General features: G+C 40.9%; 1 protein-coding gene across 1 annotated transcript in view; it reads right to left on the reverse strand.

Annotated features, from left to right (window-relative positions):
* angpt4 (angiopoietin 4) overlaps positions 1–15,517 on the reverse strand; it is a 34,410-nt gene that overhangs the window by 5,112 nt on the left and 13,781 nt on the right. The window contains exons 2-4 of the mRNA XM_076268124.1: positions 4,669–4,824; positions 3,164–3,285; positions 1,608–1,855 (exon numbers count right to left, since the gene is read on the reverse strand). Of these exons, the coding sequence (XP_076124239.1) occupies positions 1,608–1,855; positions 3,164–3,285; positions 4,669–4,824 (526 nt within the window). The remainder of the gene's footprint in view (positions 1–1,607; positions 1,856–3,163; positions 3,286–4,668; positions 4,825–15,517) is intronic.

Raw genomic sequence — 15,517 nt, forward strand, 5'->3', positions numbered from 1 at the left:
GTGGTTAGGGGTAGGATTAGTCTTTGGATATGACATGAAATTGCAAAACTGCATCAAACATGAGATTAACTGTCAAAGAAGCTACATGTGATCTGAATAAATTAAGTAAATTATAATTAAGCAAATTACGTTTGCTTATCTTCTATTTCTGCACATCACAATTTGAACAATTTAATTCCTGAGGACTGTGCCAAATATAGCACAGATCTGTAGCAGTTTGATGTGTATTTTGTATATCTGAGAGCAAACCACCTCTGGTAAATGATAATATGGAAAATGTAATGTTTACCGCTGAACAGGATTTACTTTGGTCAGGGATTAGACAGTTTTATCAGAGTGTGACCCAAGACCCAGATACTGCCAAATAAATCACTGTGAAGAGTGTTGTTGTCACAGCCCATTTTACTCTCTTTCTAAACATCTTGGATGAGATGACAAAAGGATACAGTTCCCCTCAAAAAGCTCTCTAAGACTTACACACTAGTGCCAATGCCTGAAGCACTCAGAACACAACGTGCTTCAAGCAGATAAAAGCAAGTTTGATCTCTGATTATATATTACTCATTAGTTTACATATGTATTAAAAAGTGCTTAATCAAAGTCATCTCTGGACTATTTCCATGCCTCATTATTAGAAGATCTTTTAATTTGGCCTTACTATATTCCACATGATCTACATCCAGAAACCTGAGCTCTGTCCAATGGACTGCAGCTCTCACAAACAGAAGATAGAGGTCAGTGTGCGCATCTTAGGTGCAGATGAGGAGGGTGAACTAAAAGGCATCAGTTGTTTACCTTCATATAACAGCTTCAAAGTCATGTTGATGGCAAACAAACTTCTAGTAGGGAGAACCACTTGGCCTGTGCAGCCGTAGTCTAGCTGCCTAAGGAGAACCAGCCTTCCAAACATCCCGGACAACTTGCTTGCCAACGTCCCGTTGAATCAAAATCAATGGCCTACTATTGTATTAAATTGTGTTATATTACCTTGTCAGTTGACATGGCTTTTCTTAAAATGATCTCGACTGGTTTGTAAACAAATCCACATGTATTGTGTCCAGGAGGAAAGGTGATAGCCAAGAGTGGTATTTATGACCGTTGTGTAAAAGACACACTTGCAATTGCAGGGGGTGCCCAGTAGCACAAAAAAACCCAAACTGCATTAGATACCTACAGTATAAAAATAACCTGCTGAAAAGGGTCTACACACTCAATCTCTTCCTTTTCTTGAGTGTTTTTTTTTTTATTATTATATGTGACAACATTCTCATAAACAAACATGTGCTAATGAATTTGATGCTCATTCCTGATGCCTCACTCCTAGCAGTGTTGTTAAGAGAGCCCATGGGCAGGTGTGATACCGCACTCCTCGCTAGTTCTGGATTGTTAAGAGTGCCCATAGTCACCTGATGCATCACTCCTACAGGGTTAGTTGTTAAAAGTGCCCATAGTCAGCTGATGCATCACTCCTAGCCGTAGTCGTTAAAAGAGACCATAGTCAGCTGAAGCATCACTCCTACTGTAGCCGTGTTAGTCGTTAAAAGAGACCATAGTCAGCTGAAGCATCACTCCTAGCTGTGTTAGTCGTTATGAGTGCCGATAGTCACCTGGGCGGTGGGCAGCCGACCCGCCGGACACCAGGCCGATGAGCGTGTGCACGGAGGTCATGAGCTGCTGCTGCTGGCGCTGCAGGGCCGAGTTGTTGGAGCTGGCCGCCCGCAGCTGCCGCTCCAGGGCCTCGATGGCCTCCATCTGCCGACGCACCACCTCCTGGAGGTGCTGCTTCTCCTCCCGCATCCCCTCCAGCTCCGTGCGCTGCTGCGACTCCAGCTGACGCACCTTGTGCTCCAACCGGCTAGAGGCAGGCAAAATCAAAGCAGGTGGTTGTGAAGCATTGGTAGCTGTGTCTTGCATAGACATATACTGTATACTGTATCTCAGTCGGCTTTCCCAATAACAATAGGTGTGTTTACATGGACACTTTTAATCTGAATAGAATCAGAATAACGTCTCAATCAGAATAGAAACAACACATATAAAACGGCTGATCCGATTATAATTTTATGAAAGAATGAAAGAGGTGGTGTATCTTATTCTGACTGAATAGCCATGCATCTAGTCAATTGGGTTGCCTGCTGTAGCAGCAATGAAATAGAACATACCCCGTGTAAACAGATGGCACAAATCTTTCATTCAGAATAGTTTATTCAGAATGACAAAAAAACTGTCATGTAAACCCACCTAATGTCCCTTAGCGTTTAAGATGTACCAATACGTTGTTTACATTTCTATGCATGTTTCCCAAACCAACTCTTTCAGAGTTCCCCAAAGAAAAACCTTTCTACATACAGTATACTGGCTCTTTAATGTTCCTTCGCACTATTTCAGTAAATATACTCAACCTAAGAGATGGCAAGTCAGGGCCTTAACATTTTCCGTCCAACCCGTTATTGTAACTCAGCAAAATGCCCTCTGCAGTTATACATACTACAGAGGTTAAGGTTCAGAGTGGCTGACCATCGAACATTAATGGGAGCATGGGAATAGAGTGGACTGTGGTCTTTCACTTCTCCCTGGATTTCTGGTGTTGATTGCACACTAAATGCAAGTGCACTTGAAATGATGATGAAGGACTAAGAGCACTTGAATCCCCCATGGAGCTGCTTTTAGCAGTGATGCAGTGGCCAATTACATTTGTCTCTGAGATTTCACGTAGACTGCACAGTAACCACAACAAGAGCAGAAAACAACAGTCAGCTGTGGATCCAACCTTTGCAAAAGATGAATTACATTAAGTCTATCTGTTTAATCTAGAGAAAATTAACTAGAACTTTTATGGGAAATCTGCGTGAAGCATGAATTGCAGATTTCCCATAAAAGTTCTAGTTAATTTTCTCTAGATTAAACAGATAGACTTAATGTAATACATCTTTTGAATGGAGAATATGGACTTAAATCAGCTCAGTGTTTAAGCCGCAGTGATTCAGCATCACAAACAAACAATTAAAGGAATAATTAGCATTTTCCAAAACAAAGGCTCCATTCAAGTGGGTATTACTCAGATTCTTCAGATGTACTGTAATAGCAGGATGATTAATTATTTGCTTTTTACGACTTAATTATCTGTAAAAGTTTAGGGAAAGGATTCGAGCAATTCTTTCACCTGTTTTTGTCCTGAAGCTTAGTGATCTCTGAAGTCTGCATCAAAAGCTCCTTCTCGAGTTTGTTTGTAGACAACGAGTTTTCCAATAATTGAATTTCAATTCGAGACGTCTGATTCATGACCTAGAGAGATTTGAAATTATAGACACCAAACATGAAGTGAAGACGATGAAGTGAATACATTTCATAAGTAGTGAAATGGCTATATTTATTTATTTATGAATGTGATTATCAAATGAATGCCTCCAATCAATCCTTAAATCAAGTCAATTCAAGTCAAGCCAAGTCACTTTATTTATGTAGCACATTTTAAAACAACAGTAGTTGAACCAAAGTGTCTTACAATAGAGGCAGTTAGGAGTTGACAATATAAAAAGGCTCTGGGTAAGGGTACAAAGAACAAAAGAGATAGTGTAAAAAGTTACATTAAAGGAAAGTTAAATAAGAGGTAAAAAAAGAAGTTAGTAAGTGCATATCCCAGTTACAATGTCTCTTAGCATTTTACAATGACTCAAAAGAATGATATCTGTTTCCCATACCCTCTGTTTCTAGAATATGGATCTGCTGCCATAGCCTGGGTGAATCCAGACAAACCTGTTAGCACATTTGCATTTGCTCTGCAGGTCCATCTGCAAAGGAGGAGAATCGATGCCCGTTTCCGAACTTGCCGTTGTACTACTTCCACAGGCCTAACCAGCAGAGAAACTTAAATTTGGCCATTTAAGTCTTACAAAATCATTCCAGAAGTGCAGCAAAGATATCTTTCTTGTAAACAAAGGTTTTAAATTGTTTACTCAATTCCAAAAGAAAATACACGTTCCTGGGTTTTTGGTGGTTTGGAAACAAACGTCAGTGGTTCCTTTCCAGACCAACCTGCAGAAGAAATTCAAATTTGCTAACAGGTTTGTCTGGGTTCACCCAGGCTACTGCTCCCATGTTTCTGGAATTAAGTATTGTCATTCATGTAGATTGGATCATGTGTGAGATGTGTATGATAAGAGAGAGTCAGACTGCACTACTGTTAGACATCAACAAGGAATTCTATTCTAAGTCAAAATTTAACAAGTCATCTAGAATGGATATACATTGCAAAGTCATATAATGAGCATAAGTGTCTCGTGCATGAACTCAAACACATTATGGCACAGTAAATCTTATGAATGACGTAGCATTGGAAATGAGCCTGTGATTCATCTCAAGAATGTTTCTCAACATGGGTGATATGATCTATATGATATCAGTCAGCATTCTTCAGTGGTATCTCCTTAGTCTAGTCAATTTTGTGTGACAGTGACAAGTTGTCAAAAAAACAGCTATATTCTAACATGTCATAAAGAAACAGTCTTATATGACATTATATTTGGTTTATAAAAAATGTTGCAAATGCAAATGTATGCAAATATAAACATGTGTAATAGTGGATTGACAATTAATAAATAACATTAATTATTAACAATAAATCTGCCTCTGATTGACATATCAGTAACACACGATTGCCTACATTACCTTGGCTTCTACAACATTCAGCTTCAGCGTTTGCTCTGCAGTTTTGGTCAACAAATTGGTTCCGATCTTCAGCATCGTAGCTGTTTGGTTATGGACAGCATTTGCGTGGATCTGGACAATCTCTGTTTTGATGTTCTCCTGAATATAATTTTCTAGCTGGTGATAAAAACAAAAACAAAATAGAAAACAGAGAAAAGCGTTAATCAGTGTGTGTGTGTGTGTGTGACTTTCATACACCAGTCACCAAAAGTTGATCAAAGCCTGATGGGTTTTCAGTGTTTCTGTCAGATGACTGTTAGCCGCTCTCTAAGTCCATTTATAGTCAGCCACTCTCTGTCCATCTGGTATTGTCTATATTTAAAATTACCCTCTTAATATTGCATTCATATTGTGCTTGTCGTCACAAACTCTCGCATGGCTCCCTCATGTTGTGTTGAACAGTGATCAGAAAGGAATGAGGTACACTTTGTCCCATCACAGACATTGGGTCACCTTTTGTTCATTGTTCCTTATGAAACTGCATCATTACTATTTTCATTGCGAATTAGAGTGCATGTCCATTAGCTGTTGCAGCTGACTGATTTAAATGAAAGAAACGTCGGCCATTCATGAACATTTTGCAAGCCGAGGATGAAAAATGTCACAGGGCTGCACTCTGAAATTGAAAGCATAGGGGTTGGCACCACTTCAGCTTCATAACAAAACTCAGAAATGCTGCTTTTTCAGCGACATCACCTCACTAATATATAATTTCTCTGACGTGCCCACAGAGAAAATTGCTCCAGCGTTTTCCGATATGTTGCTGTGTTGGAAATCGTTTTGTTTGTTATTATACATGAGCTTGTTCCTTGCCTGAGTGACCTTCTGTCCTTGGGAATCAATCTGGTGTCAGCCAAGGTGCAGCACAATGACCTAGCAGGTCCTTGTGTACTCTAAATTCAGCAAAAGTAAATATACCATCCTCAGGATATAAAAACACCAAGAGGGGACTAACGGGAGATAAATTTATCACAGTTGAAATAAACACAAGACTCCTGGGGGACCTCTGCCCTCCTGATGTGGTTAGTAGGGAGTTGGAGCAACAGCGCTCTGAAACAGAGACTGCACACAGTACACAGCTCTACTGTGCCTCATGTTATCCACATCCAATAGCATTAGGGCACTGTTTAATACATCCCTTCCCTTGTCACAGAATTGTGAAGCTGGCTGATGGTTGGCTTGTAAAAATTAATAGTCACAAACAAGACACAACAAGAAAAAAAAAAAGTTGGCTCCCTGCAGCCATTGTGTGCTTTGACCAGTTAATTGACCCTAGCTTCCTGCCTTTGGATTAAAATTACACAAGACATGCCCATATTAAGAGCTTGAGAACACAGATAGGCCGGCGAAAAGGGCCTGCTCCAGTGCTCCTAACTTAAAACAGATGTCCTGTTTCAGCATGATCACTGTGGCCCTGACAGCAACGGGATGTGGAGAATGAGGAATAGTGTAAATCGGACATGTGTTCGTTTAACGAGGCACCTCTTAACGAGTCAACTCCATGGACAATACCTGGGAGATTAGGTGGAATGGGGGGTCATGTTTAAGTCTTGTCACCTGGTCTTAATGGGGTGTTTTAAAACAGTCCATCCTGCTTGAAATGATACACAGCCCGCGTTGAAATGCTATCAGTCAAGAAAATGTCTCCGTTAGAAAGCGGACAGCAAATCCCAACTATTTATTAGGTTAGTTCTGTCCGAATCAACCTTTCTAATCTACACAGAACAGAACAATTGTGTACCTCTCCCAAGGCCCCCGACTCCTCTGTTGCTGTTACTATTAAAACAGCTTTAATCCCTTCTCTACTGTCTCAAGTGACAGTTCAAGACATGCATGGGCTAGTTTACAGCCTTAGGTCAACACCGATTCCTTCTGGGTGCGTGGGATTCTCGTGTTAATCTGTGTAGCTACACAAAGGCCGACTTGCTCATTTCCTAATGAACACAAAGTTTCCTTAAATCACTCTGTAATCAGGAGAACGAGAACACGGCAAACCTTGGCTTGATTGAAAAGTGCAAACCACATAGGTTTAGTCCTGTTATGTATCACGGCTCTGAGGTAAAAGTTAAGTCACAGCACGGAAACGTTTAACAGCAGTTAGGATATTGATCATTCCATGAGGTGTGTACATGCAGTGCAGCAGGGACTGTGATTTTTCCTCTTGATAAAAAAATAAAAAAATACAGCTGAGATAAGGCTGTGTGCACTGGCGCAGGACAAGCAATAATCATGAGAGTTGATCTTCTGTTTTTCTTTTGATTAGATGATAGGTCAAGTACAGCCAACTCTGATTATATCAAACAATGCTTCTACTGTGCACCCAACCAGCATTTGTACCTGTGTATACTTGTTGGTTCCAATTGGCTGGAAAAAGCATTTTTTTCACTTGTTGGTTCACTGAAGACGTAAGTGCAATGAATACAAATGGGAATGTTGTAGAAACTAAAATGCAAAATTGAAGGATCAAAAAGGTCAAAAATAAAGTACAGCTTTTCTTGAAAATAGTATTCTTAAATGCACACTGACTTGTAACTATACCTATGTTTATTCACCTGTCAATCTGTGCAAAGACATCTTTCACAACTCCCATCAAAATGACAGATTGTTTTCAACACTGTGGCTTGAAGTTTCCTTTGGTATATACATGTTTCTAATTCATTTCAACAAAAAAATGAATAGTGGCAAACACTTTACAATGAGATCTCATTGGTGACAAAAGGAAAAATGTTTGGCTTCAGGTCAATATTTGGTTCAGGAAGTAACAAATTCACTATAAACTAACTAACGTGTCGATCAAACTCCACAGTCTGTAATATGTGCCGTGTTTCTGGAGACCTTGTAATAAGTTTCATGTAAAGTCACTTTTTTTTGTACCTGGGAAATTGGATATCACTTGCTGATTTCCATTGCTGGAATTGGCTCAAAGAACTCTGGGTTGTCTGAAAATGGTTTCAGCACCGTATTTTAGAACAATCACATCAAATTAACCGTTGCAGTGTGGATGACTTGTAATGGAGAAATTATTTCCTCTGTTTGGGTGGTGCAGGATGCAAAGCCAGTATTTGTTTCATTACCTTCTGCACTTCAAACACAGAACGGTAGATCTGGCAGAACTGCATAAGGTCTTGCAGTCAGATTATCAGCCAAACGAATTAAGTTTTTTTCCCCTGCAGTATCTACAGGTGTTTGCTGGTGAAATTGTTGTTTGCTTGTATTAGTGAAGAGTCATTTTGTGGGTGAGAGAAAATCTGTTTACACATCTTTCTGTTTACAAACAATGAGGGCCAAGTAGGGAGTCTCTATTCTTGCTTCATTGTGGCATTGCACAACACTTATAACAATTCAAAATCATAGCTTGCTAAAATGTACTGCAGTGCCGCAAATGTTTATCCATGAGAGATGGCCCTCCTTCAAATATTACTCAAAATTGGAATTGATAACAAAATGTATCTGTAAATATTATAGTTATATGAAGATAGCTGTTTATAAAATGGTGTGTGTGTGTGTGTTCTTGCTACATAGTTTTTACAGTGACTCAGTGATGCAGAGTGTTCTCTCTTGGCTCACATCACTCAATGACAGGCTTACTCTGAGGACTGTTTCATCCTTTGTGCAAAAAGGCATGTCTAAATTTACTTAGGTGTGGGAGTGGGAACTATGATAAGTGGCCAGCCAATTTAATTTTAGCCCTGGGTGTGAGGCTATTTGAACACAGTTGGAGCACCCCCCCCCCCCCCACACACACACACACACACTCCCCCTTCCAAGCCAAACATTGATCTGCTATATAGGGAGAGTCTGTAGGAATAAAGCCCCAGAGCGCAGAGAATGGTGAGCACAAATATTTCAACTCCTCCCCCACCCCCATTGAACCATGTGTCCAAGCATCTGCACATTGTCCTCTGGTTCCTGTTTCTTTACCTTCGATTAAATAATGACTTCCATTGTGTGCTGGGTGTCCTCTCCCGAATGAGACTCTTAGTACTTTTCCCCCGGAGTCCGCAGTAGGGTCAGGGAGGTTGCCAAACCCCCGCGTTCGAGCCGCAACAAACATCTCACTCATCCAGGCCCAAATCAGGACCAGATGGGCAAAGTCAACAACGGGCACTGTCGACAAGCTAAAGGTCTCGTTTAATGTCCCTTCTCAGGCTAGTGTATTTATTTGTTCACTTGCCTTCCCTTGTGCCCGCTATTTCTCCGACTCGTGTCAAAAGACCAACGCTATAACGCATCAGTCTTGAACACATGCTTGTCTCAGCGCCTGCTTGGAGTGATCCAAGGCCCTGCACCACTGGTCTGAGACGTTGCTTTTGGAGAAAAAAAGCTATGTACAATTTCTTCTGAATTGAAAATTAATAGTGCATTTCATCACAACAGTGATGGTGATGGTTGGGTGGGAACAGCATTGTTTACCTTGGAACCATGCCATTGGCTCCACATGGCTTAGTCATAGTTGGCTACCCATGGTAGAGTGAAGGAAGACCTGACCAAAAAAGGGGGGAAGGGGGTGCTATGCATGAGATGCGTAGGTACAATGCTTTCAGTGGCAACTCTTCCAAAAACAACACGAAATTGTTTCATCTAGTTTTTTTTTTTGTAGCATGACCATCCCTCGACAAACTCCAGACCAATCTGCCTTTTGTCACAAAATCTGCTTGGATGAATGCAACTCAACCTAACTCTTAGCCTACGGAGCTTAGCATGTGCAGCCATGTAAGTCCTTAACAAGTCTGTGTTTGTGGTCAACCCTTGCCTAATGGACCGTGTAGAGAGCATGGTCTCAGATGAGCATGCCCAGTGTCCCCCGGAACATCTTCCCACAGAAGCAGAGTGATTAACGCACTCCCATAAATAACCGCACAAGCACTCATCAGGGGAAAGCACACAGCGGCACCCACAAAGACCTGCCCCAGCCATTAAAACCAGTGGTGGGTGCCCTATATGAGGGCTACCTGTTGTGTCCATGCCCACTGCCCTTCACTGGGGCAGGAAGAGAGAGAGATGGACAGAGACGTAGGGCGAGAGAGACCGAGAGAGAGAGGCTAGTTTGTTAGGGGCAATAAAAAGGGAATGTTGAGCCCCGTCATGGCTAAGAAACCTGGCATGGCGCCAGAGGGTAAAAAGGGGACCCTGGGGAATTTTTACTTCTCTTTTTTTGCTGTGTGCACAGTCTGGATCTTCTCCAGCTCACAGAGAGCCACATACTTCACCAATCCACCCCCCACCACCACCACTGCCTGCCTGCCTCGAAATCTCCACAAGTTCGCTTGCCAGCTCCTTCCCATCTGGTCACTCTATCGCCATGGCTACGGAGAGCTCCAGTACTTTGCGGACCAATATAGATAACGGCGAAACATGATAAAAGAAACAGATCTGAGCAGAACAGAGTAATTTGGATGATAACCCAAGTCCATTTGTAAAAAGGAAAAAACCCTCCGTTATGGAAAAGTGATGTATCACTCTTGACTTCTGTGTGATCATATTCCTGCAGCTACGTGTGATACGAGCTGATATGTTATAAGTAGACGAATATGTCTCAGATGAGGAACTATCCCATTGAAACCATATGGCTACAGCTGCTGCTGTTGCTGGTGACTGGCGGCAGCAGTATCAGGGTGAAACATTCATTCTGTGGACATGTTGTGGAAAGGTCCCCCGGTGCGCGCTCGACTGGAAGTAGTCTTGTTTCCTCGGAGCAGAATTCGTTAATGAGCCAAGGGCTGCTGTGCACTTTTCTGCGTCCGCCAGCACTGTGATTATGAAGGTTATTCAGACTAAATTGCCGTTTCTGATGGCTTTATCATCTGCAAAACTCCCTCTGTGTTGGGCTGCTTTCAAAGTCAAAGATCGCTCAACTACACATATGGGAGGACATAAAAAACAAATACAAAATCTAGAGCATAACCCCCTGCTTGCATAATGCATTCTGTTATTTCATCAAAAGGAGATGTATACATAATATAGAATGACCTGTACATAGGAGCGCCACGGACAATAATATCAGTAAGAATCATCTATCACACTCAATACATGTGTTGCTTTTGCTGGCACATTACGGATTGTTTATAGATTACAGTTAAACATTTTACAGTTGTTTTGGCATACCTTCAAGTCAGTACCTATGAGGTAGCCATTGCAATAAATGATACTGATAACAAACCACAGCTCTTGTTTAATCATCATTACTTGATGATGTTTTGCAAAAACATGTTCATGCTTATTCATGATAACTCATTATGACAAATGTTAGTTTGATGCATGTATAATTGGAGAATGTGTTAGGCAACTCAGTGGTATACTATTGCTTCCTGGTTCGCAGGGTCTGACAAACCTTCCTCTTTACATAGCTTGTTGTGCCAAAGGATCGCATGAATACCCAGTAGGTTTCTATAGTGTGTGTGAGTGATTGTCCTGACTCAAATGTCTTTAGCATGACTGCTTCATGATTGATGGTTAAATCTTATTGCATATTACTATTTAGTTTGATACACAGAACTGTATAACCAAGGAGTTGTGTATCTTTTGCAAATTGCAGTGCAGTGCATTGCAATTTTCTGTCTGTCTAGGTGCCAGACATTGTGTGTATGTTTGAGCTAATTCACTCAACTAGTTTGAAGTATCTAAAGTGATGGAGATAAGAACATGTTTGAAACCCATACAGGCTTCTAGAGGACTTGTAGCACTTCATGTTGTTTCCAAGTCTGCAAATCAAAGCTGTCATCAGTGCAAATTATTGCCAACAAGTATCTGGGCAAAGTTTTTCATATTTTTTCATCAGTCATATCTGTGTCCTATATAAGGTATACTCTCAGTCAAGGCAGAGTGATCACTTTGATATGTGAACTGGTCATATCGACTTACTTTGAATTGCCATGACATGTGGTACAGTGTTAAAATAAGAGGTGGGTTAACTATGAATTCTGTGATCATGGTAAGGTGGACTGCGCCATGTGGTATCGGATTTTTTGAAAAAGGCATTCAGAACATGTTTGATGATGGTGGAGGTTAGTGTCCAGTGTTTATAACAATACCAGCGGTATTAAATGGTTCCTAGAGTGTTGATGGGTGTACAGTACATATTGTGAATGTGGATAACACAGTGTGATTTTTGAACGTTAAAAGTTGTAATTAGTGAATAAACTATTTTAAGAGATGGATAAACTCTAATAAGAGGTGGATAAATTGTATTTATGAAATTTCAGAGGTGGATAAACTGTGTTTACTCACATTTAGCCTCCACTACAGCCCTGGTCATGACTCATGGTCTACTTGCAGAGCTCACAAACTCAATGGGGTGCTGACATTACTGCCGTAATGGTGTGAGAGAGACGTGCAGTGCCAGCGCTCCGTTATTGTGCCATTAGGGAAGCAGGGCATCAATATGGGCCATGCACTTACAGTATATTGGTTATGTTTATTCATAAAGGTCATAACTGCATTAAGTCAATATGCTTTATTACCTTACAAACACTGTCTAGCTTTACATGGATGAATGGGTTAATGTTATTAATGTGGGGTATGGTCATATAGAATCTGTATATTCAAAAGGTAATGGTTACAAATGCAATTAAGTAGTACTTTACAAGAACCTATGTGCTCAATGAGGATGATGGGGGGGGGACTATAACGTAAAGTTAATCAGATTGAGGTGAATGACTATATGGGCTGATTATAACAGGTAGTAATCTGGCCCTTCAAACCCCAAATGAGTCATGTCATGCATAATCTGCTGTTATGTTCTATTCCCTAGGAATATTAGGCTAACTTGGCCAGACTCCCTCTTATAATGTAAAATTAAAATTGAAAAGAATAAACTGCTGTACAATAGATAGACAGGGCACCCCATTTCTGCCCTTTGAAGGCTGATTACCCAAACTTTATTTTGTATATCCTTATTCTTGCACACAATACTCTGTGGGTATTTTGGTATGATATTTTTTTTTTTTTTAACAACTTTGAGTTAATACTGATGTCAAGCCAATGTTTTTTGTCTTGAAGATACAATGTGATTGCTGCCAGGGCTGGTAGGCCTAAAACTAAATGTGTAAACTGGCCTGACACTGAAGGACAGTTTATTTGCCCTGGCTGTAAATAACTAACAATAAATTGTTTTCACAACTTTTTGTGTGTTTAGTTATGTGTAGTAATTCCTATAGATTATGTCTCAGAATAACATATCACATGTGCATGAGGGCAATGACACGATGAGTTAGGACATACACAGGCGTGTAACATAGGCTAGTTTATTACATTTGTGTTGTAGGCTATACAGTGTGTCAATCTGATGTAGGCTATGCTGCTGCCTGAGCTAACATGTCACTACAGATGCACAGAGGCTAGGCTTCAATCAAAACGATAAAAACATAATAGCCTAGGCTAGGACTACCATCAAAGCCTACTGTGTAAAAATTGCCAATATCCTTAATGGTAAGCGACCCACTGAATCTGACACAAAGTTTTGTTTGACTGGCTGCGACATAAGATAACAACATTGACGCCAACTTGCATCTAAACTCCAACACGACATAGTCATACTTTCCATTAATAATCCACAGTGGTGGAATGTAACGAAGTATACAAATACTTCGTTACTGTACTTAAGTAAATATTCCACGTATTTGTACTTTACTTAAGTAGAATTTATAGTGCATACTTTTGACTTTTACTTCGTTAAATTTACAGCAATTATCTGTAATTTTACTCCGCTACATTTCTACAACACCATCGTTCCATTTTACAATACATTTTATGATCAGATTTTTTTCTCTCTCTGACAAACACGTTTGTTTTACCAGGGGGCGGGGTTGCTACCACAGATTCTGGAGCGCTACATGCCCAGCTTCTAAATCTTTGAAACGTAAGCTTCTAGTCTAGACCAGGCAAAGCAAAGATCCTTGATTACTAGCTCCGCTTTAACCCTCTCTGGGGGTCGTTTCTGGAAAAGTTAGCAACAACGTTGCTCAACCACCATGGTACGACGCAACTTGCGACCAAACAACGACACTGTTACACCTGTTTCCAGAAAGCATCGTACCTGTGTCGCAATTCGCTACCTCCGACGTTCGAACACCATAGTTCCAACAACGTTGTTGATGATGCAGCGATACATATCATTGGTGGAAACAGTGGCAACGTGTAATACCCCACCCCCTAGAAATGTTCTGTCACGGCCTATGTAGACATGTTTCTAATCTAAACTGAGTGATTAATGCTGGTATTGTCATTGCCATCAGCCAAAACCTAAACCTATTGCAAGCATATAAAACAGTTAACTTAAGCAGACCAAAATGAGTCATTATTTGTATTAAATATCTATGTGTTGGAAAAAATATATAGCCTGGACAAATATCTGGGTATCCCGTAGGTTATCAACTGTCTCGTGGCTTAACGGCAGCGCATTGGTGCACTGCGCGCTCGGCCGGAGTTCGCATCCTATCTCTTCTTTGCATCTCTGAGTAAGAGTAGGCCTACGGGACACAATAGGTTTTGACCATACATATTTATGTATATAATTACTCTACATCGAGAGACCATAGGTACAATACATCAGTCAAAAACAATTGAATCTACGTGTCACACTAGTTCACATGCAGGTAGCGAGAAGCAAGAGGACAATCTCATATCATAAGAAAATCGAACCTACAACGTTGGGATAATAAGTCATCTGCTTTAGCCACTACACCATTTAACACTACTGTTGTTAGGGACTGTGAAGATTATAATACTAAAAGCAAGGCACTTCTTTAATTAACATAAATAGCAAGAATGAGCCAAGTAGGGGAGCAGTGTCTTAATCAAAATTAAGCTACAGGATAGATCAATCATTGAGTCACGAGATAAACATCCACTTCGCAAATTTTGGTTAGGCGGTTGTGATTTTTGGTTAGGCGCTCCGGACACCAACAGGAACTACCAAGGAACGACACAAGTGCGACTGCCTAGGGGCAGTAGTTCAAACGACCAAACTTTGCGTCCTTGTTTGCGATTGAGAGTTCGAACTACCCTTTCTAGAAACACCAAATCCAAGAACGATGGAGCGAACTACCAAGGTTGCGACGCAAGTTAGCAAACGATGCTTTCTAGAAACGACCCCCTGGGCAAATCGTGAGCTTGTAGCCATCTGCATTCGGTAGGCTATATTCACCAGACCCATGGCTACACTGGACATGCAACTGTGTTCTGTGCCTTTCTCTGTCTGTTATCTGCAGCGTTAGGGCCTCCTCTCCGATGAGATTGCTATCCGCGGATCAGAGAAGTTACAGGCTATGCCCATGCTTCTGTCACACGTCTGATCATTTGCGGCACAAATGAATGGACTATTATAGAACCGCTGGCCGAAAAAAACGCAGCATTTTCCAGATTAGGAAATATTTCTTAATTGTGTGTGATCAAATAAAGAGACATAGCCTACAATTGGGGGGGGGGGGGGGTAGAAATGTGAGCGCTCATTCAATGTCTATGTGCGTCGGCGCAAGTGAAACTGAACCTAATCATAAAGACACCTTTCTCAGCAACTTTTCTGTTCAATCAGCAGAATTGGCATTACGATCCACCCGACGTTTCCCTGGTCTACCCCGTAAAACTTCAGGCTCTTGTGTTTTGCTGAATGATATACTCAGCAGATCACCCTAGTAGATAACCAGAATTACATTCTCTAGAATTGTAAGTCAGAATGTAAACTGGGCCACAGATGGTAAGCACAATTGCATTAGCTTAAAACTATCTAGTCGAATATAGCCTAACCTAAAACTAGCTTAAGGGCAGTTCCAGCGTTATGGATGTGACAATTGGACTCATATTGGTAAACAAA

Source organism: Alosa pseudoharengus, unplaced genomic scaffold (genome assembly GCF_046254945.1).
Source record: "Alosa pseudoharengus isolate Yale_2024_CS ecotype anadromous, Long Island Sound unplaced genomic scaffold, YU_APseudo_1.1 YU_APseudo_1.1_scf_5, whole genome shotgun sequence".
Classification (NCBI taxonomy): domain Eukaryota; kingdom Metazoa; phylum Chordata; class Actinopteri; order Clupeiformes; family Clupeidae; genus Alosa; species Alosa pseudoharengus.